Source organism: Leuciscus leuciscus (genome assembly GCF_965113295.1).
Source record: "Leuciscus leuciscus genome assembly, chromosome: 13".
Lineage (NCBI taxonomy): Eukaryota > Metazoa > Chordata > Actinopteri > Cypriniformes > Leuciscidae > Leuciscus > Leuciscus leuciscus.
In genome coordinates, this window is record NC_138737.1 from 40,435,074 (window position 1) to 40,462,727 (window position 27,654).

The window sequence follows — 27,654 nt, forward strand, 5'->3', positions numbered from 1 at the left end:
TCTGGTCCCTGGACGAGATGCGGAGGTTCTAGGTGACCTACCCCAAGCGGTAGTTGACACCATCACTTCCGCTAGAGCCCCCTCTAAGAGGTGTCTCGATGCGTTGAAGTGGAACCTGTTCGTTGACTGGTTTTCTTCTCACGAGGAGAACCCCTGATCTTGCTCGGTCAGAGCCGTGCTTTCCTTCCTGCAAGAAGGGTTGGAGTGAAGGCTTGCGATTGCTGCACATCACAATGCAGTTGAAGGTAAGTCTTAGGGAAAGCACGACCTGATTGTCAGGTTCCTGAAGGGGGCGATGAGACTAAATCCATCTCGCCCACTCTCTATACCCTCTTGGGATTTGTCTCTGGTCCTTTCGGCACTTCAGAGACCACCCTTTGAGCCTTTGCAGTCAGCGGAGTTAAAAATTCTGTCCTGTAAAACAGTAATCCTGGTTGCATTGGCCTTCATCAAGAGGGTAGGGGACCTGCATGCATTTTCGGTCAACGAATCGTGCTTAGAATTCGGCCCAGCTAACTCTCACATGATCCTGAGACCCCGGCCCGGATACGTGCCCAAGGTTCTTTCCACTCCCTTCTGGGACCAGGTAGTGAACCTGCAAGTGCTGTCTTCGGAGGAGGCAGACCCAGCCCTGGCTTTTCTCTGTCCTGTTCGCGCTCTGCGTCTGTACGTGGACAGAACGCAAAGCCTCAGGACCTCAGATAATCTCTTTGTCTGTTACGGAGGCCAGCAGAAGGGAAAGGCTGTCTCCAAGCAGAGGATGGCTCACTGGATAGTGGATACCATCACCTTGGCTTACGAAGCCCAAGGCGTGCCCTGCCCGCCCGGGTTGAGAGCCCACTCCACTAGGGGTGTCGCTTACGTTGTGGAACGTCCGACACCAGGCCTAGTGCTCATATACCACGTGTAACTTGTACTAGGCTGGGTTCCATATGCGTATTCTTCCACGATCAGCTCCCTGCGGTGAGCCTGTGTCTTTCCCTTGGCAGAGTCCGCTCTACCGTCACTGTCCGGTGTTGTGTCCCCCTTCTCAGGCTGGAGCCACCCCAGTGACATTCCATATGTTGCACTGCCCCTAACTGGCCAGTCCATATGTGTGTTGTCCACATGGTACCTCTCTTCGGGCAGGATGTGGCTTCCACAGCATCCCTCTCCCCTGGAAAGGCACGCTTTACCAGTGTTATCCAAGAGTTCCACTGTGTGGGGTATAACGGAACAGCAGTTGAACTCCCTCTACGCAGGCCTTCCACCCCAGCCAGTTGGGGGCCTGAGAGTCTTGCGTAGGGCGCTGGATTTGTCAGCAACCGTGGTGTTTTCCAAGGGATCCCATTTACGTTGTCACGTCGACGTTACGTTGGACGTGAGCGACTGAAAGGATACGTCTCGGTTACTAATGTCTCTGAAGGAGGGAATGGGAGACGTAACGTCCCGTTGCCACTGTTGCTGACCATCGCTGTTCAGCCGTCTCTTATCTCGGCTCCTCAGCGAAAAACGATATGTGCGTGCACCCGCTTCCTGTTTATACCCGCGGGGCGGGGCGCATGACGCGATTCATGCACGCCAACGTTCATTTGCTCGTTCTGTAGACACTCGAAGTTGATAGGGCTCCCTGAAGTGATCCCAATTACATTGTCACGTCGACGTTACGTCTCCCGTTCCCTCTTTCAGGGAACGAGGGTTACATTAGTAACCGAGACGATTTTCTTTTGGGCACAGCTGATTGGTTCCTGCTGTATCAGTAGCCAATGAGCTCGCTGCTCAACCTTCAAATACTTGGTCAGCATTTGCTGTAGCAGTTGCAGTGTGCTTTCAGAAACTTCCCCAGCTCCACCTGGATAGATCTGCTATGGGTAATTCATGTATGCTATTGTACAACAACAGAATCTTGCTCACAACAGCGTGTCATGCATTTATGGGCAGTAGCAAGTCCTGTACTTGCTCTTCAGCAGCAGTAATAACCAAAAACAGCAGCAATAACAGCAGCAATAACCAATAACAGCAGCAGCGTAGCAGATCTATTCCACCAAGACCAAACATACAACATTGACATATCATCTCCATGCCAAACACATTTAGAGAGTTGTCATGACAGAACTGTACATGATGTACTTCATCATGCGAAAGCTCAATAATTCAGGCATGAGTTTGCTGTGTTCAGAAGAACCTATCTGAGTGTGAGATTTAATACGAGCCCTTTTATCTGTTGAAGCACACAGGAGCTGCAGTATAGTCAGGGGTAAGATGCCCTGTGTGTTGTCTTGACAAGATCTTTGTCATGTGTATGGGGCCTTGAAGCGTTTGCTGTTTGAGAATGCGAAGCCTGCAGTGCATGAATAAACTCTGCATGAAACTCACCAGTGAATGAGACAGAACACTCAAAATCACGGTCCTGTTCACACTCAATCCACACACTGTGCGATGTGTGACAGAGACACATTGAAGTAAAGAGTGGAAGCACATTATAACTCATTAACTTGAGGTGTTTTTCTCAGAACACGGAGGACAGCTCAAGGATCTCCATCACGTTCTTCCGTCTGTTTCGGGTCATGCGCTTAGTGAAGTTGTTGAGCAGAGGAGAGGGCATTCGCACGCTCTTGTGGACCTTCATCAAGTCATTTCAGGTACACTGCACTGCAACAAATGATGTTCTCTTGTTTTCCAGTACACATTTTAAACTAGGGATGCACCGATACCACTTTTTTCCGACCAAGTACTAGTACTTACATTTGGGTACTTGCCGATACCAAGTACCAATATGAGTACTTAATAATACCATTACAGTTCTTCTAACAATGTTTTATTTTCATCAGATGTTTTTCACTTTCTGACTGTAACAAAGTAAATAGGCCTGTACAACTTGTATAATCAAATTGCTTGTGTATAAAGGAGCTATTTCTCACCCCTCCTCTTGACAATTTAGCAGAGCATGGTTTGCAGTCTGCTCTACTTTTATCATCATGGCTTATCTTAAAATATCTCCAAACGGATGACATTACTCCTCCTCCGACTGCCTGCTCAACTGACGTGAGGTTAGGCTAATGTCACGTTGCCATAAGGGGCCGTTCACATTTGTTATTTCAAATGTAGTCGCACTTGTTTTTCCGTGTTCATGGTTGCGTTATAGCAACGACAGACGCCACGGGAGTGCAAGCACTTGTGGAAAGAAGGAGAAACATTTTACGGCTTTCCATGCGTTTTTAGATGCGATATGTGAACGGCCGCTTGAAGTGGTATCAGGTGTGATTGTATCGGGGTAGTTTTATGAGTACGAGTACATGAGCACAGTATCGGACCGACACCTTAGTACTGGTATCGGTGCATCCCTAATTTAAACATCCTTAAATCACATTAACGTGAGATGCAAAATTTACATCACAGCTTGCGCTCTCTTTTGGCATTAAAAAGCTACAGGATTTGCGAAAGACATGCGGCTGACTTTATTGCATGTGTAGGAGTTTCCCTTTCAGACACAACATCTATGGGAGGAGACTATTTCGATCACTCAATGTGACTTACTAAGTTTTGCGGTAGTCAATTTACTGGTATTTGCGCTATTATTTGCCACCTCCAAAAAGCATGTCCTTTTATGTTAATTTACAGGTTTGTAATTTTGTGTATGTGGTCTACTAGAATACATTCACATAATCTGATATTAAAAAAAAATGTTAATGCCTTAAAATATCTTGAATGTAACTCGACACCCTTGCCTCATTTAGTATGCGTGGTTCTATGAATATGCAAATGAGCCCTGCCTCCACTCACTCACTCAGCTCAGAGATCCACTGGTTGACGATCACACGTTGATCTGATTGGTTACAAGGTAGTTTGTGACGTCAGAAACACCAGCAATTTCAAAGCGTGTTTTTGAGACTGTCTTTGGTTCACTGCAGTTTTAAGGAGAAAATACTCAGCAATGGTGTCGACTTATGAACAACGAAACGTCTAGGCATAGATAACATCATCAGAAACCATGGAAGCTAATAGAAACAGGAACCAATCACAGGAAGAGAAAACAGAAAACACTGAACCAAATAAACTTCAAAAGAAGACTTACTCACTTACTTAAGCTCGCGTCTGTCTGCTGATAACACTGTAACTCACATCTGAGACTAACAGATAGCTAACTAGTCCATATGTAGCTTTGATTGCAGATTTGAAAACATAAATTAAACTGTAATGTTGTAATTAGCAGCACTGTTAGTGTATTGTTTATTGAGTGATATTCAGTTCATGTTCATACTCCTCATCTGTGTGTCAGGCTCTTCCGTACGTGGCTCTGCTCATCGCCATGCTCTTCTTCATCTATGCTGTCATTGGGATGCAGGTAACTCATCCGCTGGTGTATAATACTCTTGTGAATTATGAATTATGATAATGAGATTGTTTTACTCTATTAGGTGTTCGGGAAGGTCGCTATGGTGGATGGAACCAGCATTAATCGCAACAATAATTTCCAGACCTTTCCACAAGCTGTGCTCCTGCTGTTCAGGTGTGTGTGTGTGTGTGTGTGTGTGTGTGTGTGTGTGTGTGTGTCTGTGTGTGTGTGTGTGTGTGTGTGTGTGTGTGTGTGTGTGTGTGTCTGTGTTTGACTGTGTGTGTGTGTGTGTGTGTGTCTGTGTCTGTGTCTGTGTCTGTGTTTGAGTGTGTGTTTGTGTGTGTGTGTGTGTGTGTGTGTGTGTGTGTGTGTGTGTGTCTGTGTTTGAGTGTGTGTGTGTGTGTGTGTGTGTGTGTGTGTGTGTGTGTGTGTGTGTGTGTGTGTGTATACACGTTTGACTTCCATTGGATTGTGATTAAGTGAGTCTTACTGGCATGACAAAATCTGTACACTCATTATCAAAGCAGTGTAAAATAAATGTGTTAATAGTAATGTGTTTGTGATTGTGTGATTGTGTTTCCCCGTGTGTGTGTGTGTGTGTGTGTGTGTGTGTGTCAGGTGTGCGACGGGTGAAGCGTGGCAGCAGATCATGTTGGCGTGTTTGCCTGGGAAACTGTGTGACTCTGAGTCGGACTATAACCCTGGAGAAGAGAAAACCTGCGGCAGCTCCTTCGCCATCCTCTACTTCATCAGCTTCTACATGCTCTGTGCTTTCCTGGTAATATTCTCATATTTCAGCTTTAACGTGTTTAGTGTTTGGTCAATACCTCAGAAAATGCCATAATTACTATTCTTAAAGAGGACCTGTGATGCTTTTCTCCATCTGTGTTTAGTGTGTAATGTTGCTGTTTGAACATGAAGAAGCTCCAGTTCTTCTCTATATCAGTGTCAGTGTTTCTGAACTCCTGAAACGCCTCCATTGTAGTCTTGAGTTTCTTCCGGGAACACGTCACAATATTCCTCATTATAATAATTCATACGCAGAATAAAGGGGCGGGGTCTGGTTGAGTTAGTCAGTAGTGTGTTAAATTGGTGGTTATGGTAAGGGGCGGGACTTTCCCAAACACACGCGCTCGACCAATCACAACACACTGCTCCAGCCGACCAATCAGAGCACAGTGTGCTTTTCAGAAGGAGGGGCTTCATAGAGACAGGAAGTAAACAGAGCGTTACTGACAGACTGGGAAGAGAGGAGCCGCAACAATGGAGAATATGAGGAGAATAATCAACATTCAAGCAGGAAAACCTGTTCTAGTAGAGCCTGAAACATCATCAAGAGTTTGTGAAAGGGCAGAACAGGGCGTCTTTAATAATCATGTGTTGTTATTGTTATTTAACATCTCTCTGAACTGTTTTCTTACTAACAGTTTTTATTTTGTCATTTGACCCAAATGGTATTGCTCAGTTTTATTACTGTTCCCCCCTCCCAGATCATTAATTTGTTTGTCGCTGTCATCATGGACAACTTTGACTACCTGACGCGTGATTGGTCGATTCTTGGACCGCATCATTTAGACGAATTCAAGAGGATCTGGTCGGAATATGATCCCGAGGCCAAGTATATATGCAAAAGATGTTGTACTTCTAGTTCACTCTGTATGTTTTGTTTGACAGTGAATACAGTGTGAGTGTGTGTGTGTGTGTGTGTGTGTGTGTGTGTGTGTGTGTGTGTGTGTGTGTGTGTGTGTGTGTGTGTGTGTGTGTGTGTGTGTGTGTGTGTGTGTTTATCAGGGGCCGTATCAAACATTTAGATGTGGTGACGCTGCTGCGCAGAATTCAGCCGCCGCTGGGCTTTGGCAAACTGTGTCCTCATAGAGTGGCTTGCAAGGTATTGCATACACACACACACGCACGCACACACACACACACACACACACACACACACACACACACTCACTCACTCACTGACTCACACACACACATTTTGCCATTTGAAATACTGACTAAGATTTGTTTTCCTGAGGTTTGTTTACACAGTCTCTTCAAGATTCACTCTCGACCGACACGTCTATTATCTTCTCTTCCAAACTGTGCAAGCATTCAGACATTCTCATATTGTTTATATTTACGTGTTAAATGCGTGGGATTAAAATTTGATCAGATTACTGATACTATTAAACACTGAATGTAATGTATTTTGATGTGTATATTTGCCGGTCCTTATAAGGCCTGATTTCATCAGTTATTTAGCTTGAATTAAGTACATTATTTTACTTTTTTAATTCTGATAATCAATATTGCAGCAATAAACAATGATACAATTGTTAAACTGTAAAAATATGAAATCATGATTCAAAACATTTAAACATACTGTACTGATTCAGTGGGTGTTGAGTCGAACTCAATTCTGTATTTTCTGCAAGATTATCATCAAAATATTTTAATGTGTTTCTATGTGGGTGTACAAATTCAGTAATTATGCTCAATATTATAATTACACTCCTACTGTCACTAACACGAATCATTTACATCATGATCGCCACAATTTTCCATCAAAGTCTGCAAATTCAGTAATTTTAGGCCTGAAAAAATCGGAAAAAAGTCGTGTGAAATCCTGGTGGGACCGTTTATGAGCCTGTCATATATATAATACTGTTAACACGAGGTTATAATATGAATATGAATATGAGGTGTAAATATAAACACATTTCTGTGTCCAGAGGTTGGTCGCCATGAATATGCCACTGAACAGTGACGGGACGGTCATGTTCAACGCCACCCTGTTCGCTCTGGTCAGAACGGCTCTGAAGATCAAGACTGAAGGTGAAGCGGAGACTTTCACACATCTGCACTGGTGTGAATGTGTGATCTTACTCACGAGTGTGTGTGTGTGTGTGTGTGTGTGTGTGTGTCTCTCAGGCAATCTGGAACAAGCCAACGAGGAGTTACGAGCCGTCATCAAGAAGATCTGGAAGAGAACGAGCATGAAACTGCTGGACCAAGTGGTGCCACCTGCTGGAGGTCACACACACACACACACACACACACACACACAGACACACGTACGCGCACGCACACACACACACACACACACACACACACACACACACACACACACACACACACAGACACACGTACGCGCACGCACACACACGCACGCACGGACACTCAAACGCATACACACACACACACACACACACACACACACACACAGACAGACACGCATACACACTCACACGCACGCACACTCACACGCACGCACACACACACACACACACACACACACACACACACACACACACACTCACTCACTCACTCACAGACACACACACAGACACAGACACACACTCACACTCACACACACACACACAGACACACACTCACACTCACACTCACACTCACACACACACACACACACACACACACACACACACACACACACACACATGTTTGCCTCACTAATATTGCAGATAACTGGCTGCTAGCAGGTCTGATACGTCAGTTTTGACTTTAAGCACCAAATATACATGTATTCAACAGTAATATAAATTCATTTTTTAAATTTAGTTCAAAATACACAATTACTAAGCTGAATCGTAAGGACGCACAATAAATACTTAAGAAGAAAAGATTATCTTATTTTTTCTGGATCTTGTGGGTGCCCTAATGGAGGTGGACCAATCTGTCAGTCATGTGCTCACATGATCATCTCTGTTTCCATAGAAACTAGATTTGTTTGGCTTTGAACAAATGTCATATTAAGAGTCTTTTTCAGTGTTGGGGTAAGGAAGGACTCAAAAGTGTGGGACAGGTTTATTTCGATGAAAAAAAAAAATCATATAAACGAAAGTTATTCATTTGAAATAATGTCATATTGTAAAAGAATGAGCTAATTTTAAGGATCTCAGTATTGAGACCACAGGTGTAAAACATGAGCAAAAATGGTGTTAAGACCTATAAATGCGTCATCATTTTACATTAAATCATTATTCATTCATTATTTCATTAAATCTAAAATTTTGCTACTGGGACTTAAAAGTGCCGGTACTGTAGTTGTAGAAACACCCATATATATATAAATATATATATATATATATATATATATATATATATATATATATATATATATATATATATAATCATCTCAAAGACTCACATTGTATTTAGATCAGGTTAATGATATTTTATATCACCTAACCTGTTCTTAATTACTGTATTCACATCTATAATTGCTCAGTTGACCTCTTAACCCACCTTTAAACCACCAGACCTGTCCTAACATCATCCGTATCAGACCTCAAGAGCAATACAACATCAACACAATAACCACATTATACCTAACAATTCGTTTTTTTGGTGTAAGTACATAGATGTGTGTGTGTGTGTTTAGATGATGAGATCACTGTTGGGAAGTTCTACGCCACTTTCCTGATACAAGATTACTTCAGGAAATTCAGGAAGCGTAAGGAGGAAGGGCTTGTGGGAGGCCAGCCGCTGTTCAACACCACCTCCGCTCTACAGGTGAACACACACTTAACACTCGCTTTACTGAAGGTGTGTGTGTGTGTGTGTGTGTGTGTGTGCGTGCGTGTGTGTGAAACAGTGTGTGTAGATCCTGCTGGACTAATGTGCCTACTGAGTAGATTTCTCAGTAACTGAACATACAGCAGAAGATGATTTAATGAATGATGAAATACTGTGAAATAAATGTAATGAAAAAAAAATAAATCTTTCTATGGCAACCACAAATATTGAAAGTCTGATATTTTGCCTTAAAGGGATAGTTCACTTCAAAATGCTAATTCTGTCATCATTTCCTCACTCTCAAGTTGTTTCAAACCTCTATGAGTTTCTTTCTTCTGATGAACACAATGGAAGATATTTTGAAGAATGTCGGTAACCAGACAGTTGATGAACCCCATTGACTTCCATACTATTATTTTTTTTCCTAGTATTTTCTTCTTTTGTGTTCAGCAGAAGAAAGAAATTCATACAGGTTTGAAACAACTTGAGGGTGGCTTAATTATGACAGAATTTTCATTTTGAAGTGAACTATTCCTTTAACAACTTATGGAAGCTTGTTTACGTGCAATAAAAAAAGATTATTGCAACTTTCTAATCTCACAATTCTGACTTTCTTCAAGCAATTGTGAGTTTGAGACTTTATAACAGACAATTCCCAGCTTATATCTCACAGTTCTGAGAATAAAGTCATAATTGTGAGTTATAAACTTGGAAATGCGAGTTATAAAGTTCAAATTGTGAGATCGCGATTACCTTTTTTCTTTTTTTTACTTCATGGCAGAAACAAGCGTCCATAAAAAGCTAATTGCAATTATGCTTAAAAATAAAAGAGGCTGATGAGTGGGAAGTAAAAACTGCTTTCACTAAACGCTGCCCACAGACATGGAGATACTGGACATAATTCTGTAAACACTTCTCCTGTATCATGATAATGTTAAACATGTGTCACTCTTCTGCAGGCGGGTCTGCGCACACTGCATGATATCGGGCCTGAGATCCGTCGAGCCATATCATGTGACCTCCAGGACGAAGGACTCGTGGACCTCAGGAACCTTCACGAGGAGGAAGAGATCTATGGGGTAAAGCGGTTCAGTGGTTATCAGCGCACATCTGACTTAAATAGCAGAGCTGGACGATTAATCGTTAAAAGATGGAGAAATCGATTCAAACTCCCACTCGCTCACTCCTGATCGACAACGATTCGCCAGTGTCTATTAAAACTTTGACAAAATCACACCAGAGCATCAGATCAGTGTTTGCTGAACTATATCAATAATAATATATATATATATATATTTTTTTACAACTATATCAAATAACAATTGTATCAATTACATCATTATGCCACAGGGCGGCGACAAGTGACTTAATGTATGTCATTGAATCATTCATTCGAGAGATGCGTTCACTTGTTTCAGAACTGGATTAATCAGTGAGTCATTGAATCATTCATTCAACCGTTTTTATCATTATTATAATTTATTCAAATTGATTTAACATTTTAAATGAGCATTTTGTCAGAACCTCTAGTAAATGACATGTTATTTTGTTTAGTTGTCTGGTTAGAATTGTGGGAGAATTGTGATCTCTGTTTGAAACAAAAAAAATCATGATTCTCAGTTTAACCAGAATTGTGCAGCTCTATTAAATAGCATTGCGCTTGCAAACCAAACGTCTCGGATTTGATTCCAAGGGAATTTGTGAACTGATAAAATATATACCTTTTTCAAAAGCAACATAAAAGCATCAAAATATGTGTACATAATATATATGGGGTAAGATGCCCGAGACGTCACTTAATAACTGAAATAGATTATACAATGGTTATACTCTTTTTCTTATACTCTTATTATTCTTGACAAATCTTGAATTCGTTTAGATTTGTAGTGTAAACAAATATAAAAACTGTAACTGAACTAGAGCAGAAGACTTTTAGTTATTTAATTTAATAATTATAATTGTTTTTCATTTTTTATTTTAAGCATCTTCATTATTCATCATAACCAATTGAGTGGAATCATTCAATCAACATTTCTTTACTCCATTGGCAAATAGTATTTGTCTTGTTTTAAGCGTAAATCTAATCAAATGAAATTTAATGGGCTGACAAACCTCTGAAAATGTAACGTCGATGTCCCTACAATACCAGACCAGTGTGTAAAACTCTTGGACGTATTTTAAAGAGTCTATGCCATAAACTTTACATACTTCACATACTTTTGAAAATCCAGAGTTTAGTTGATCCTGATAAACGCTCATTTTCTGTTAAAAAACGAAGGCTTTCCTTTTCCATGAGGGGGTTTGGCATCGCGGCGGGCCGCTAAAGAACACGACACACACGTCTCCCGGACATCCTGTAGAATTCGACCAATCAGATGATGAATTCAAAACTCCTGAAGTGTTTTTTTGTGTGCCATATGCATCAGACGTTCTGAGGCTGAGACTATAGTAACTATAGATATAATACTGCTTATGAAGCCTCGGGAGCTGAAAAACTATTATAGTAAGGGGTGTTTTGTTTCCGACACATACTCTAAATGGTTGAACAATCAGAGCAGACTGGGCCAGCTGACCAATCAGAGCAGAGTGGGCCAGCTGACCAATCAGAGCAGAGTGGGCCAGCTGACCAATCAGAGCAGACTGGGCCAGCTGACCAATCACAACAGACTGGGCCACTGACCAATCACAACAGACTGGGCCACTGACCAATCACAACAGACTGGGCCACTGACCAATCAGAGCAGACTGGGCTTTTCAGAAAGGCGGAGCTTTAAAGAGACAGGAACTAAAACAAAGTGTTTCAGGCGGAGGGTAGAAAGAGGTGCTACAGAAATGTACAGTATGTTTTTTTAACTTTAAATGGTGTAAATGTATTCTAGCAGACCACAAAAATAACGTTATGATCTTGTAAATGAAGCATAAATGGACACTTAAAAAAATTCTAATATATAACTTGGGTTTTATGTTTAAAACAACACCATAAACCTTGAAAAATTATATTTGAAATCAAATTAAATGATGTCCACATATATCAAACAAGTCAGTGTATATAATTAAAAGATTAATGAATTTGATTTGATGAAAAACTAAGGAATCGATAGGAATTGTTTTTGATCCTGTATTTGTTTGATCCTGAATCTGTCGTGTGTATTTGCAGAGGAATGGAGTTGTGATTGGGAGTCTGGTCAATCATGCGAGTGGAGATCAGTACAGCACCAGCGTTACCCAGCGTCCTTTGCAGCTCCCGCTCCCTCTTTACTGCCAGTCAGACACCAGATCGTCCAACTCTAATATCAACAGTGCCAGCGTACCGGCGGGCGCCGTCTTCACCAACGGCTGGCACAGTCGGTCCTCCAGGGGCCTGGTGTCCTCTCTCAGCTCCTACCTCAACCTCAGGAGTGATGGAGAAACACAGCTCAGGACTCACTCCAAGAGGTGAGAGGTCACATGACCACAGGATCACCACAGGAAAACAAAAACAAAGAAAATCTTGACTTACCCACCCCCAACTCACCAAACACAGTTGTCGTGCAAATGAATGGCCGGAACGCATTCAAAGTTTTCTGTTTTCAGTTAAACGGTGTCCTGTAAGCGGACCCTACGTTAATAGCTAATGATCTGTGTGATGGAAGTGAATCAATCAAAATCTATAACAATAACTTTATTGTAGAGCTGCTGTACACTTTAATTTCCTATTATCACTGTAAAGCTGCTTTGAAACAATCTATCTATATTGTTAATAGTGCTATATAAATGAAGGTGATTTGACTTGACTTGGCTTCCAGCTGGTAAATATGAGCCAAAAATGTCTTTGCTGTTTATATTTATTCAAAATATTCCCAAAAAAATCCAACCACACCACACAAGATCACTGACTGGAGAACAACAGAGTCATCCAGGAATCTTGGGGTTGTATTCAACAACTGTGTTATCAGTTATGCCTGATAACATGCAGCCTTGGTTTATTGTGTGGTATATCTGAGTGAAACACTTCTACAAGAACAAATGTAGGGTGCATGCGATTCGTGGATTAACTGCTAAATTTAACCATCATAGAGTGTCAGAGTGAAAGTTTTGTCTTGCAAATTTACACATTCAAACAATTTTAAACGCAGAAGAAGAGGCGGAAATCGGGAGAGAGAGAGAGAGACATTTCAGATAGCGCTCACCGAACTGATTCTTGTCCTTGAACAGACACATAAACACAAAATTCTGTCTAAATACCCGTCTCGGCAAGCATTCTCCTGGTTCTGTCATAATGTGAATGTCAATGTTTGACAGTTTTTTTTCCCGTCTTAAAGTGACAGCAGCCTAATATTCCTACTGTTGTCCGTGTCATTAATGTTAATAAAACAACTAAATACAGCTTTAACAAAGATAAAACTATATTTAATTTCTACAGTGAACAAATAGTGTTATTTTACGTTTAGGCTTAATTATTGATTTCTGGACCTGAATATACTGTTAGAATTTGTGTATTTGTTCATATTTTATTACTGACTGTTCACTTGTTTGTAATAATGCTTGAACTTTATCAGTTAGGCTTGTAGTTTTTGATGTAGTATCGAAGAACTTCAAGTGAGCATTAAGTAATAAATATGCCCCCCCTCCCTGTGTCTTGCAGGCCTTGCTCTAGTGCTGTCGGATATCCGACTATCCACGTGCAAAACCCCAGTCATGCTGACATCAGTGATGAAGACAGAAACTCTGTTACGGAGTATTACAGCGGAGACGAGCTTCACGAGGAGGACTTCATGCTGGCTAGAGACAGGTATGGCTTGAAAACTCTTCAGAATGTGTATATCAGTAATATCAAAATATCTTTATCTTCTCTTTGATTCTCTTGCCAGGTCGTACAAAGACTTTCAGGACACTTTGAGTGACTGTTCTGCAGTTCGACAACTGGATGTGTGTGAATGTGTCTGTGACGATGATGAGCAGCTCATATCCCAGCAGTCTCAGAGGTCATCAAAACGACAATGTGAGAAATTACAAGAAAATAAATAAAACTCTTTTAATAGTGGCTTTCAAACTGCTTTTAACTGAGAGCTAGCATTAGTTAGCTGAGAGCTAGCATTAGTTTAACTGAGAGCTAGCATTAGTTTAGCTGAGAGCTAGCATTAGTTTAGCTGAGAGCTAGCATTAGTTTAGCTGAGAGCTAGCATTAGTTAGCTGAGAGCTAGCATTAGTTTAACTGAGAGCTAGCATTAGTTTAGCTGAGAGCTAGCATTAGTTTAGCTGTTTGTTTGTTAGAGATTATTAGAGAATTTTGAACAATGTTCATGTTAAGACTTCTGGGCAAAGACTTGCAACAGCTACAATCTTTGTTGTTAGTTTATTGAACGTTCCTCCATTGTAATAAATGCGCATATAATGATGTATGTGCATTCTTTCATACAGCCTCTCACAAGACCGCTTTCAATTTCGAGTGTCTGCGCAAACAAAACAGTCAAGATGAGATTCCCCTGCATCCCACCGGTCTACCACCACAGCATCAGGTGATCATCGCAATACCTGACATGACATTACTGCTGTCAAATATCATATCATAGCATAGCATAGCATAGCATATATCATATCATATATCATATCATATCATATCATATCATATCATATCATAGCATAGCATAGCATATATCATATCATATATCATATCATATCATAGCATATATCATAGCATAGCATAGCATAACATAGCATATCATAATTCATATAATATCAATCATATCATAACATAGCATAGCATAACATAACATAACATAACATAACATAACATAACATAACATAACATAACATAACATATCATATTTCATATAATATCAATCATATCATACCATAACATAACATAACATAGCACATCATAGCATAGCATATCATATGTGACCCTGGACCACAAAACCAGTCTTATGGGTACATTTTTTTTTATTGAAATGTATACATCATCTGCTGAATAAATAATCAGAAATAAGCTTTCCATTGATGTATGGTTTGTTAGGATAGGACAATATTTGGCCGAGATACAACTATTGAAAATCTGGAATCTGAGGGTGCAAAAAAATCTAAACATTGAGAAAATCTCCTTTAAAATTGTCCATTTATGTTTATGATTTTGCTGCATTCACTCACAAAAATACAATTTTGATATATTTACGGTAGGAAATTTACAAAATATCTTCATGGATCATGATCTTTACTTAATATCCTAATGATTTACACACCCAAATTAGCTTTGGTTAAACAGGCGTATGATCATTTGGGTAAATGTGTAAGCTAGATGTATGCTTTTATAATAAACTATCTATCTATCTATCTATCTATCTATCTATCTATCTATCTATCTATCTATCTATCTATCTATCTATCTATCTATCTATCTATCTATCTATCGTAATAATGTATGATTTGAAAAAATGAAAATGGCTGCTTCTGTGTGAGAGAATCAAAGTGTATGTGCGTTGTGCACACGGTAGGCCTACATTGATTATGGCCAAGCATGCGCCCTTAAAATAGCATATGAATAACATGCGCAACGCGCCACTGACTTTAAACTAGTTTTTTTCGGTCATTGGCGGAATTGTTTTCTAAACCTGCAAAACAGCATGAGGGAACGTTTGCGCCGGAACACGCCTCCTCTTTTCGCTGAACCGCCCCCGGGAGTGCAAGTGTATTTCTTAGTTAACCGACGTGTGTCTGAGGAGGGAAAAGTCCGCTTTGCGCGGGTGCAAAATAGGAATGATACATGCGTCGCTGTACAAAGTCAATTGCGCTGGGTGCAAGATAGGGCCCTTAGTCTTTTAGTTTCATTACCATCTATACAAAAGTGGAAACTTGTCATTCTTGTTTTGTAAAGAAATTTTACAAAAGAAATTGTATAATTCTGCCTGTTGTTAGTGTTTGTTTAGTTTTTTGCTCATTGATTGTTTTCTGAGCGACAGTGTGTTTGTCGGATGAAACCTTTGTGGAAGAATGAGTTGATTTGCGATGTTTTTGTGCATTTTGGATATGAAATGTATTGCTGTGTGAAGCTGAAAGTTGGTAAGGAGAACCGTGTGAAGAGTTTTGAAAAAGTATTGAGAAATGTGTCCTAGTGAACAATCCTCTACTGAACGTGCATTACAGTAAACACGTTTAGAGCAAACTCACATCACAAAAGTGTGTAAAATGAAGAAATTGGAAGGTTGTTCTCAAGTGTTGGTCACCCAACATCTCACAGCAGCTTTATTCATTATTTATTCATTATTTATGTATTTATTATTTATCCTCACGGTTGAACAGGTGAAGACGATGACGGGACAAAATCCAAACAATTCAAACAAAATCCCGTCATCCAGCATCTCCTCCCTTCCTCTTTCATCCTCATCACCAAAAAATGTGTTTTAGGTGGACAGATCAATACAGTACATAAAAAAAATGTAGGATGTTGGAAAATAACAATGGCTGAATCCGAAATCGCCCCCTATACCCTCATAGAGCGCGTTATCTGAGGAGACAGCCATTTGTAGTGGTGTCCGAAACCATAGTGGATGTTGTTGAGTGTGCTTATTCAATCCCACAATGCACTGCAATAACGAGTGCACAACCGATGTACGTTCAACATCTGTCCGAATTCGCTCACTCGTTTTCATTCACTTCTTCAAGTGAACAGTATTAGTGGACTAACGTAGGGAATAGTGAATAAGGGTTTAGGGGTCGATTTCGGATTCAGCCAATATCTTTTCTGTTCACCAAATGCTGTTTAATCTTCGCTATTGCTTCAGTGCAAATGAACAAGCGTGCCATTATTTGTTGTGTAGTGACGTGTGTGTTCAAGTGAGCCAGATATGAGCGGATTCTGCGCAATACGCTGTATTTAATATATCGTGACGACTCACGAGTTTACAATTTGCGCTAAATCTGTGCAGATGTGGTTTACACAAACTTCCCCAGCAAAGTGAGTAAACATAATGATTAACACGCCAAATTGGCTCGTGATTTGACAGCGTTTCCCGCCAGTTGATTTTTATCCGTGTTTGGCGGGTGTTAATTTCAGACCCTGCCCTGGATGTGTGTGAAGTGTTGAAATTGGAAGGTTGCTCTCAAGTGTTGGCCACCCAACATGCTTTGGCACAAAATGCATTCAGTGATATTGTTCAAATTATATGAATTCTCACTCAAATTATATTGTTTTCTCACTCAAACACAAACTCATCTATGAACCTACATGTTCATTTACACGTTTACATACTTTTTAAAAAACAGATGTGCGTAAAGTGTTGAAATTGGAAGGTTGCTCTCCAGTGTTGGTCAACCAATATCTCAGAGTATTCTCATTATTAACCTGTTAAGCTGCAACGCCACTTTTGAAAAATCCCCAGAAATGACATACCCAAACTGAAACAGATACAGTTCATGAACCCTTTGCACTAAAAGCACAAGTATGATCTCATTTGAAAGCTGACACCTGGTAGTTTATTGTAAATGTAGAATTAATTATTGTCATAATGAAAAAAACATTTTTTAAATAGCTTCAAAGTTTTGTAAAGTTATTAGAAATTTATTTTTATTAAACATATTCATGAAAATAAAATTGAAGTGGGCCCTGGAGCAATCTAGAAATGCACTGCAGCTAAAGCCATATGTGTGACCATGTTATATTTAAAATCTGAAAATGATAAGTCTAAAACTCTGTATTTGGTTAAATGTTTTTCAAGATCATGTCAAATTACTTTATTTTGATTAGACTCTAAAAATTCTACTGATGTTTAGTCATCATCTATGTCATCTATTCAGTCTATTGTCTCTATTGTTTTGTGGTGCAAACGAGCCCCATTCAGTCTCAGTCTCCCCAGTACACATTCACACACCTCTCCAGCCTGGTTATGGATCTAAATATGCATATCTTTTGTCTGCATTATAGTTACTAACGACTGGCTATTCACAGGCTATTCATAGGGTTTCAGTCCCTAATTTATTTTATCAAAGTTCTCACTTATATTTGAAACTGTATCAAATGCACTAAAACATTTCAGAAAAGCATTACTATTTAGAAAAAAAAAACCATAAAAGAATAACTTCTAGGTGACAGGTGCACCTGAGCTAGCTAGCATGTTAGCTTAGCACACCATCAATACACGACCATTTATGAGATTAAAACTATGTTTGTGCTTCAAACTTATTTTATAACGCAAGTCGATTGTTTTAAATAATCTTCTGTGATCTAATTTGGCTTCAGATAAAAAAAAAATCAGAAAGAAAATATATTATTTATAGTATGCACGATGATAAAGTCTATATCGATTAGCATTACATTATAAATATAATCTATTATTATAAAAATACCTGGCATTGCTTGAAGAACACTCAAATATCAACTATCATTTGCAATCATGTTTATTGTCTTCAAAACGTCTATATCTGCATATTACAGCGATCTCTGTGTTAGCTTTGTGTGTAACTGCTATCAGTGACGTCCTTGAAGGTCACATGATTATGGCTCTTCTTCATGTTCCATATATGGAGTATTTTTGTGCATATAGCGCCCTCAGGCTATAGGTATGAATTGAAAACACAGCACATCTCAGTAAGAAGCGCTCATAATGATTACATCGACGCATTTGGGTATAAATTCAATAAATATTATTCCTGTCTATAGAAATATGATGTGAATCTATGAGAATATCAATATTTCTCCAAGTCTGCACATTTTTTAGCTAAAAGCCCTGAGGGACGTTGTTTTGTGAAGCACTGTCATGACAACAGCACGGAGTTTTTTTTTCTGAATGGACCAGCTGACGGTCATAATTCATATTAAAGGGATCAACGCATTTTTCCATTTCATAACTCCTGACACAAAATAAGACATAACTGTCACTATAAGTTTCTCAGAATACAATAGTTGTCAAATACTGAAACTTGAGTCTTATATCTTTTTAATGATGTATAGTTTGTCAAGGTAAAACATTTAATCTGATTGTAACTTTGAACTAAATAAATAAAAAAACGCTTCAGTGCGCCGACGCACTGGTGAGGGTTAACAGGTTTGTACACATTAACACTTTACAATAAGGTTACATTGGTTAACTACATTAGTTAACATGAACTAAGAATGAACAATACTTCTACAGAATTTATTAATCTTTGTTAATTTCAACATTTACTAATACATTATTAAATCAAATCTTAAAATCAAAGGTTGTATTTGTTAACATTAGTTAATGCACTGTGAACTAACATGAACAAACAATGAACAGCTGTAATTGTATTAACTAACATTAACAAAGATGAACAAATACAGTAACAAATGTATTGATCATTGTTAGGTCATGTTAGTTAATACATTAACTAATGAACATTATAGTAAAGTGTTAGCCATACTTTTTTTTCAAAACAGATGTGTGTAAAGTGTTGATATTGGAGGGTTGCTCTACAAGTGTTGGTCACCCAACATCTCACAGCAGCTTGATTCATTAATTATTTATTATGTATTTAATATTTGTCCTGGCGGTTCCACAGGTGAAGACGGCGACCGGACAAGAATCGAGTCGATCGCGACTCTCTCCGACCCGCTCCATCCGCTCGTGGGTCACGCCCCCGGCCACGCCCCCTCCCTACACGCCCCTGCCTCAGGCCACGCCCAGCGCCAGCAGCACTCCCGGATTGGTTCACAGGAGCTTCTGGAATTCCCAGCACGGCTCTGATTGGTCCACGCGTCCCCCCACCCCCTCCCTCTTGAAGGTTCCCCCCCGGTTGAGTGGCCATCACCTGCAGCAGCGCAGCAGCGCTCACAGCCTGGTGGAAGCGGTGAGAGACCACATTACACCTGTGTTTGGTCCTGTTTGTCTTAAAGGAGTAGTTCACTTTAAATAAAAATTACCCCATGATTTACTCTCCCTCAAGCCATCCTAGGTGTATATGACTTTCTTCTTTCAGACGAATACAGTCGGAGTTATATTAAAAAATATCCTGGCTCTTCCAAGCTTTATAGTCCTGTCTTCCAACAGTTTGAAGCAAAATATTCATATTTAACATGTTGCAAAGTAAAATTCTAGCTTCCGGCTACACTAACATATGCAGTCTCTACTTACACCTAAAGCGCAACTTACCGGTTGCGTCAGGAGTAGCGTAGTGCGTCATGGCCGTAGAGGAAATATTAGCAGTGCGTCGCATTACTCGCAGAAGTTGCGCTTTAGACTTTAGTCGAATCCTTGTGTTCGTTTAGACGGAAGCTAGTTGTTTTACTTTATAAAGTTTTAAATATGAATATTTTTCTTACACAAACTCATCGCTTTGCTTCAGAAGGCCTTTATTAACCCCCGGGACCCTGTGGATTTCGTTTATGATGGATGGATTCACTTTTTTGAGCTTCAAACTGTTGGTTGCAATTCACTGTTCGCACCGCATGAACTAGGAACGATTTTAGTCCTAGGAACGCCTTTTGGAGGAACTAATTTACGTCGGGTCTAAACCAGCACTATAGGAACTATCCCAGTTAGTGTTCGCTGATTGGCTGAATGCACGTGAAACACCAGCACCCGCCATTTAAAAAAAAAAGCTAAATAAACACACAGATTATAGCCTATATATTCACTCCAGATACTAACTCTACGAACATGGAAAACAGTGATAGATGAACCTCTTAACGCTGAGGAGAAAATCCAACACAACTTTGAGGGGACCAAGAGAAACATGATTATGTATTTCTGCTCAGAAACACTGGACATCAACCACACTGCATACGCTAATAAGTTTTCATATATTGTCTACTTTCTGTATAACAGTTCTATCTAATAATGTATTAGACAGGACTGTAAACTAATGAACACAGAGAATGCGAGCAGTGTTTGCTCAGGCTCTGGCGTTCTCAGTGCCGTCAAAATAAAAGTCACAACAACAAGCGCGGCTTACGTCACTTCAGAGTTCCTACTGGCGGTGCGAACGCAACCAGGAAAACATTCATATGGGAACCATTAGTTCTCATTGAAACACCCTGGTGGCTAGTTCCTATAACTGAGTGCCCTAGAACTACCCTGTGCAAAAGCCCCTTTTGTCTTTAATGTTCAAACCTGCTCCTGGAGCGCCAAAGTTTAGCTCCAATCTGCCCCAAAACAACTCAACTGGAAGTTCTAGTAAACCTGAAGATCTTGATTAGCTGGTTCAGGTGTGTTTAACTGGGACTGGAACTCTGAGGCTACGTCTGCATTAATCTGGATGCTGGTTTCATTTCGAAACTCTCTCCGTCCGCACTAGAGCTTTTATGAAACGTCATCTAACTGCTAATGCATAAATCGTAATAAAGGCGCATTGAGATGATACAGAGAGAACAGACAAAATAAAGTTCTCATGCTATTCTTCTGCCATGATCATTTTATTAGCAGTTCAGGTTGCACTCATGCGCCAATCCATGTCTGGTCTAAAACACAATCACCCTCTTGTTTTAATGCAGGACAGCAATTGCAAGTACATTTTCTATCATCTTTGCAGGAATGTAATTTGAAGATATTATGAAAATTACACTATGAAAAGGAACAGCAGACACAACAATGCCGGGATGACCATAGATACCTATGGGTATTTAAAATACCTCCATTAATTAAAATAACTGCAAATGTATCCACTTATGGCCAGCAGCCATATCACCCTGTAGCCAAAGACTGGTTGCCCACTGAAGCTAAGCAGGGCTGAGCCTGGTTAGTACCGGGATGGGAGACCTCCTGAGAAAACCAGGTTGCTGCTGGAAGAGGTGCTAGTGAGGCCAGCAGGGGGTGCTCACCCTGTGGTCTGTGTGGGTCCTAACGCCCCAGTGTAGTGACGGGGACACTATACTGTCAGAGAGCACCGTCTTTCGGATGAGACGTAAAACCGAGGTCCTGACTCTCTGTGGTCATTAAAAATCCCATGGCATTTCTCGTAAAGAGTAGGGGTGTAACCCCGGTGTCCTGGCCACATTCCACCCATTGGCCCTTACCAATCATGGCCTCCTAATAATCCCCTTACATTGAATTGGCTCTATCACTCTCTCTCCTCTCTCCACCTATAGCTGGTGTGTGGTGAGCGCACTGGCGCCGTTGTACTGTGGCTGCCGTCGCATCATCCAAGTGGATGCTGCACACTGGTGGTGGTTGAGGAGAGATCCCCTGATATGATTGTAAAGCGCTTTGGGTGTACAGTAGTGCATATGAAAGCGCTATATAAATGCCTCATTCATTCATTCATTCATTCATTCATTCATTCATTCATTCATTCATTCATTCATTCATTCACTTAGAAGTGCATTAAAATAGCTCAGTTATTACAGGACAAAATCTACATCTCAGTGTGGACAGAAGGCCAAAAAATCGAGAAAACTGTGCATTTTCAAATATATCCGGGTTGGTGTTGACTGTTTTTTAGCTCGATTTTTTACCTATAGACATTTTGAGTCTATGTAACTACACTGACAAAAAATAATGGTTGAAATTATGATTCTAATGTAAGAAATCACCCTTTTTGGACATTTAAGACATTAAATATATGAGTCTGTAACACATTGACATACTGTATATCTTTTACACTATATCATACAGCTGTAGACAGGACTGCAAGTAAATCTTGCCTCCATTGTTGAATATTGACTGGAAGGACTTTATGGACTTAATTTCCATTTATGGGTATTATCTTGTCTGTTGCTTGTTTTGCTGATTGTAATTAGTTTTCTTATTTTCCATTTCATGATCCTGTGTAGATCTTGGGCTTTGAATGCAGTGATAAGTGACAAACTCTTATCAAAACTGTGACACGATGCCTTTTGTTGCAGGTGATGATATCTGGGGGATTGGGCAAATATGCGAAGGATCCAAAGTTTGTCACGGTGACAAAACACGAGATTGCAGATGCTTGTGAAATGACAATTGATGAGATGGAAAGTGCTGCTAGCAACTTACTGAGCGTCACGCTTGGCCACGGGCCGGAGACAGAAGAGACGGGCTTGTGTCAGAGCAGTGTCCGCGACTACAGCGATGAGGAGACGGACACGAGCAGCAAACGTGAAGAGGACCTCGCTGACGAAATGATCTACGTCTCAGTATTATAGTAAAGAACTCAAAATGAGCCCAACAAAACGAAATCATGTAGACAAATGAATCAATGAGGTAACTGTGCCTTTAAACAGGAGTGTCTGTTGGCTTATGTGGACCGATTGCTTTACGCTTATACATTTGGATCTTTTCATTTAGTTAGCAAACCTTGTCTTGGGAAATTTCCGGCAAGATCCAAATGTGCTGACATTACCGACCCAAGTGTTTTCCTCCGAATCTATGCACGGACTGGACAGTGGCTCTTCAATCTCTGAAGATCCCTAACCAACTAACCAGCCAAAGTCCACCTGGTCAAAGCTATACTGAACAGACCCATTCAGGACACGTTCACCATTTGAGTCAAGAATTTTACTCACATACTGTAAATGAAGCAATTACTATGGTAAACGCTTCACAGCAATACCTCCTGGTTGGATAACTGAACTATATTCCAAGTGTTTCAAATTAAATTTCACAAAAATGTAAGTAATTATTGACTGAATGTCTCCTTTTTCCTACGTTCGCATATTCAAATGTGGAGCGTCAAGGTCAGTTGTGTTAGGCGCCATTGACGTCAAGTCTTCTGCAACACATCTTTATAAGGAACACACGTTTAAGTTCGATCCATCGATCTACTTGGAATATAACGCACAAATTGTGTGAACTTCACAGTGAACTTCTCATTTGTGTATAATGGAAAAAAAGAACAGGTTTGAAACAAGGTGGGAAAATATTTTTATATATAAGGCCATCTTTAGGGTTTAAAATACACTGTATGTTCTTTTCACTAAATCTTCAGTGTTTAGTTTGATGATTTATTACAAATTTAAACATCAGAATGACAGTGTCTTTCACACAAGGTTTCAGAGGTCTGGATTCGGGTGCAATATGGTCCTTCCTCAGGGAAATCTGCCTGGGAGGAGCTGTCACGAGGAGCATCAGGTCTAGGTTGGCCAGTTAGGCACAAGACCTGCTCATCGTCGTGCCTGACCTTGTTCAGTATCTGTGTGAGAAAGGCTGACTGGGGGGAACGCAGTGAATGTGTGCCAGTGCACCCGTGCTGAGGGTCCCCTCGGTCAGGGAACAGAGCAGCTGGTAGTGTGAGGACTCCTGGGAGGCAAACAGGTCTACCTGTGCATCCGAGAATTGACTCCAGATCAGCTGGAACACCTGTGGGGGGAGTGTCCGTTCTCCAGGGAACGTGAGCTGTCCTGAGAGCGCGTCGGCCGCATGTTTGAGCTTCCCGGGATGTAAACGGACTCCAGAGAAGGAGATGGCGTGCGAGTTCTGACTTGCAACATTAGCTTGGCGGTTGATGTACGCAACAGTCACAGTATTGTCCATGTGGACCATCTCAATTTCAAAGACAATTTTTATAAATGGGAACGTTGGAGTGGATTTTAGCATACAAACGCTCTTATCTCTGCATACGCACTTTTAGTATGATGGAAACTGTGGGCCTGTCCGAATACTCACACTTGTGGTCTTGGCCCCTTGCGAGCGTGTACATGCAACGGGAAGTAAGAGCGCAAGAATGTCCCATGTATGAAATATACCAGTGCCCTCAACGCACACTAAACCCACACTATCTCGGACACCACTTCGGAGAGGTGTTCGAGGCTAAGCGTATCCCATCATGCATCATGTTCAGGAAATCACGTGCCCCGAAATCACGAGATGTTGAGGAAAACGTTCCACTGCAAGTTAAATTAATTAGATATTTCATGTTTTTTGGGTGTAAAACATAAAGTGTTGCACATTTCATTGGTGCAAAGATGAGCAGGCTGTGTGTATTGTGTACATTTGCAACAGCACAACTGAATTAGAAGCACCGCAATTATAAATTGTCTTGTTACATGGGATAATGGACAGACATTTACAAGTTTACTTTAAAATGCAAAGTATTGAAAGCTCTGTAAACACTTGCATTTTAACTGAATTATTAGTGTGTCTAATTGGGTAAACAAAAGTTTTTCCCACACTTGTAGTCTTCACACCTACTTGAACACTTGGGCAAAAGTAAATACAACATGCAAGTAGACAAGTGGTCAAGTGCACAGACCGCAAGTGTGGGTGTTTGAACACGTTATTCTCACAGCTTCCTCTAGCAGAAGCAGTTACACTAAACTATCAGTGCAATACGAGCGCTCATAGGCCTCAATACTGATCACACTTTGGGTCTATGGGTCTGGGGTGACGGGATGGGGGGCTTCTATGATATTAGATTGTGTAGCCTATAATAAAAGATAATGAATTTCAAACCAGAACCAAACGTATTTTTATTCAAAGATCAACAGTCTGTCATTATTCTTTAGTCTGCCTTTACGCGTGCAGCAGTGACTGTCGTCGCGGCTGCAGCAACTTGCGCTCTAATAATAGGCAAAATAGGCTACAGAATAAGAATATTTCGATCTGTATTGACAGGGGCAATATTTGAAAATCGATCATATATTTTTTTTATTACATTTATATCTGCATTTATGTAAAAACTTAAACTTTCAAACATCAAAATGTCATTTATTAATATGTTTTCATGTCAAAATGACATACAAACATCTTTTCCTATTCTATTTTGCCTGGAAACGCTTCCAACACTTGCATGTCGCGTGAAAAATAGGCGTCGGCTCGAGGCGCGCCTGAGACGCGCGTGTCACGCAGGCAGTGTGCAAGCTCTAACCCAGTGGTCGGGAACCTATGGCTCGCGAGCCACATCTGGCTCTTTGGCAAAAATCATGTGGCTCGCGAGGTCTCTCACCCTTTATCAACAAACCATCGATGAAACAATTAAAACACATCAACAGATCGGCTCTCTGCAGAAAAAGCAGCCAATTACAATTCCCTTGTTGTAGTAGCCTACAGCCTACTGAAGTTAATGAAAAGTTTATGATAATAATAATATTAAACTTGTACCGGCAAAAGTGCGTGTTCAGTGCTGTTCGCGAGTGTCACGAGTCACCACAGCAATCAACTAACCGCTTACGTTTCTGTGGTAACCTAAGTTACAGCTCATGCACTGGGATTCAAGCTGGCGAAAACCATTCTAGAACAGCAGCGAAAATGTAAAAGTAGGCTTTATAAACTTTAATATATCATTTTATTTAAACGGGTGCTTTGCTGCGCAAGAGACATTTCACCCGCTGGTACTTTCACTTTTGCCGCAGAGACCCTTTAAATGTGTCGTATTTTTGATAATCCGTGCAGATTTCAGTTAACGATTCTGTTTAAAGTTATTAATAACAAAACATGAATGAATGAGAAAGAAAAGAACAGGATGTGCTTTATATTGAAATTAAATATTAAAAGTCGTGAAAGAGAACTGAACTATACTGACAGGATGCTGTGCGCGCGCTCCGAGCAAACACGGACAAGCACAGTAGCCTTTGTCTTCGGTTGCGCGCCTAAACGGCCAAATAAACACAGAAATATATCAAAATGCCAAGTCGAGTATTCACGTAAACACAGCAGATAGTACTGTGTGCATTCACTCTCTCTCTCTCACACACACAAACACACACGCACACGCACACAAAACAGGATTTATGCTCATCACTTGGTAACTCAACCTCACAGTGAAAGCCCTGCACAATTAATTCCATATTGCCACTTATTTATTGTTTGCTGAATATTTGCTTGTTTTTAGTTGTCTATGGACCTAATAATTACTACTGTTGAATTTTTTATTGAAAAAAAGCATGTCTTTAATAATATATATATATTTTTCTACTGTGGCTCTTTTGGAAAAATGCATTATCCAAAAATTAAAAAATGGCTCTTTGGTCAAAAAAGGTTCCCGACCCCTGCTCTAACCTGTTAACAGGGGAGCCGAAATAAAAACGGACACGCCACGCAGCCAGTGTGTCGCCGGCCTCAACCTCCGCAGACAGTTTTTAATGTATATCAGACAATAACTACTCAAGATTTTGCTTTAGTATAATTTTCGGGACAATTAGGGCCAGATTCGGGATTCGGGACAACAGTTTAGATTTCGGGACGTCTGGTCACCCTACTTCAGTCGTAAAGAAATGAAGGTTTTTGAGGAAAACATTCCAGGATGTTTCTCCATATAGTGACTTCAATGGAGTCCAACGGGTCGAAGGTCCAAATGTGAGTTTCAGTGCAGGTTCAAAGTCTCGACACGATCCAGCCGAGGAATAAGAGTCTTATCTAGACAAATCAGCGGACATTTTATAACAAAATAAACATTTATATACTTTTTAACCACAAATGCTCGTCTTGCACTAGCTGTGATGCAACACACATTACGTAATCACGTAGAAAGGTCACGTGTGATCCGGTTCAGAAATGTAGAGCGAAAAACTCTGGAAAAACTCCCTCTCAATTTCTCCTCTGATTTCAAAATCGTCCAAAATAATTGTTTTGCGTTTTATTTTGTTTTTTTTTGTAAATGGCGTTTGACTTCGTCTTTGCACGTTCGCTTTGTACACTAGGTATGTTCTTCCGCATTCATCTTTCATCACAGCTAGTGCAAGACGAGCATTTGTGGTTCAAAATTATATAAATGTTTATTTTTGTTATAAAATGTCCACTGGTTTGTGTCAAAAATGTTTTCCTCAAAAACCTTCATTTCTTTTCCACTGAAGAAAGAGAGACATGAACATCTTGGATGACGTGGAGGAGAGTAAATTATCAGGAAATCTTAAATATGAAGTGAACTAATCCTTTAAAAAGAAAAGGCAACCAATACAAATTTCAAAAAAAAAAAAAAATAAATATATATATAAATAAATATTCATAATATAACACAAACTATGGTAGCACTAGTGA

At 40.2% G+C, this 27,654-nt stretch overlaps 2 protein-coding genes across 7 annotated transcripts in view; one reads left to right on the plus strand and one right to left on the minus strand.

Annotated features, from left to right (window-relative positions):
- The window catches only part of cacna1db (calcium channel, voltage-dependent, L type, alpha 1D subunit, b), a 99,400-nt gene extending 74,270 nt beyond the window's left edge, over nt 1–25,130 (plus strand). For 4 of the 6 annotated variants that reach the window (XM_082188662.1, XM_082188663.1, XM_082188664.1 and 1 more), the window contains 15 exons: nt 2,493–2,621; nt 4,259–4,324; nt 4,398–4,489; nt 4,934–5,093; nt 5,806–5,933; nt 6,107–6,203; nt 7,036–7,336; nt 8,706–8,836; nt 9,799–9,918; nt 11,997–12,274; nt 13,464–13,610; nt 13,690–13,820; nt 14,240–14,337; nt 19,331–19,618; nt 22,611–25,130. In XM_082188662.1, the coding sequence (XP_082044788.1) occupies nt 2,493–2,621; nt 4,259–4,324; nt 4,398–4,489; nt 4,934–5,093; nt 5,806–5,933; nt 6,107–6,203; nt 7,036–7,336; nt 8,706–8,836; nt 9,799–9,918; nt 11,997–12,274; nt 13,464–13,610; nt 13,690–13,820; nt 14,240–14,337; nt 19,331–19,618; nt 22,611–22,886 (2,442 nt within the window). In that variant the 3' untranslated portion in view covers nt 22,887–25,130. The remainder of the gene's footprint in view (nt 1–2,492; nt 2,622–4,258; nt 4,325–4,397; nt 4,490–4,933; nt 5,094–5,805; nt 5,934–6,106; nt 6,204–7,035; nt 7,337–8,705; nt 8,837–9,798; nt 9,919–11,996; nt 12,275–13,463; nt 13,611–13,689; nt 13,821–14,239; nt 14,338–19,330; nt 19,619–22,610) is intronic. The other 2 variants (XM_082188665.1, XM_082188667.1) reach the window with 1 other exon arrangement.
- tmcc1a (transmembrane and coiled-coil domain family 1a) overlaps nt 5,205–27,654 on the minus strand; it is a 76,231-nt gene continuing 53,781 nt past the window's right edge. Inside the window, exon 7 of the transcript XR_014211236.1 lies at nt 5,205–5,289. The gene's annotated coding sequence lies outside the window, so the exon portion shown is untranslated. The remainder of the gene's footprint in view (nt 5,290–27,654) is intronic.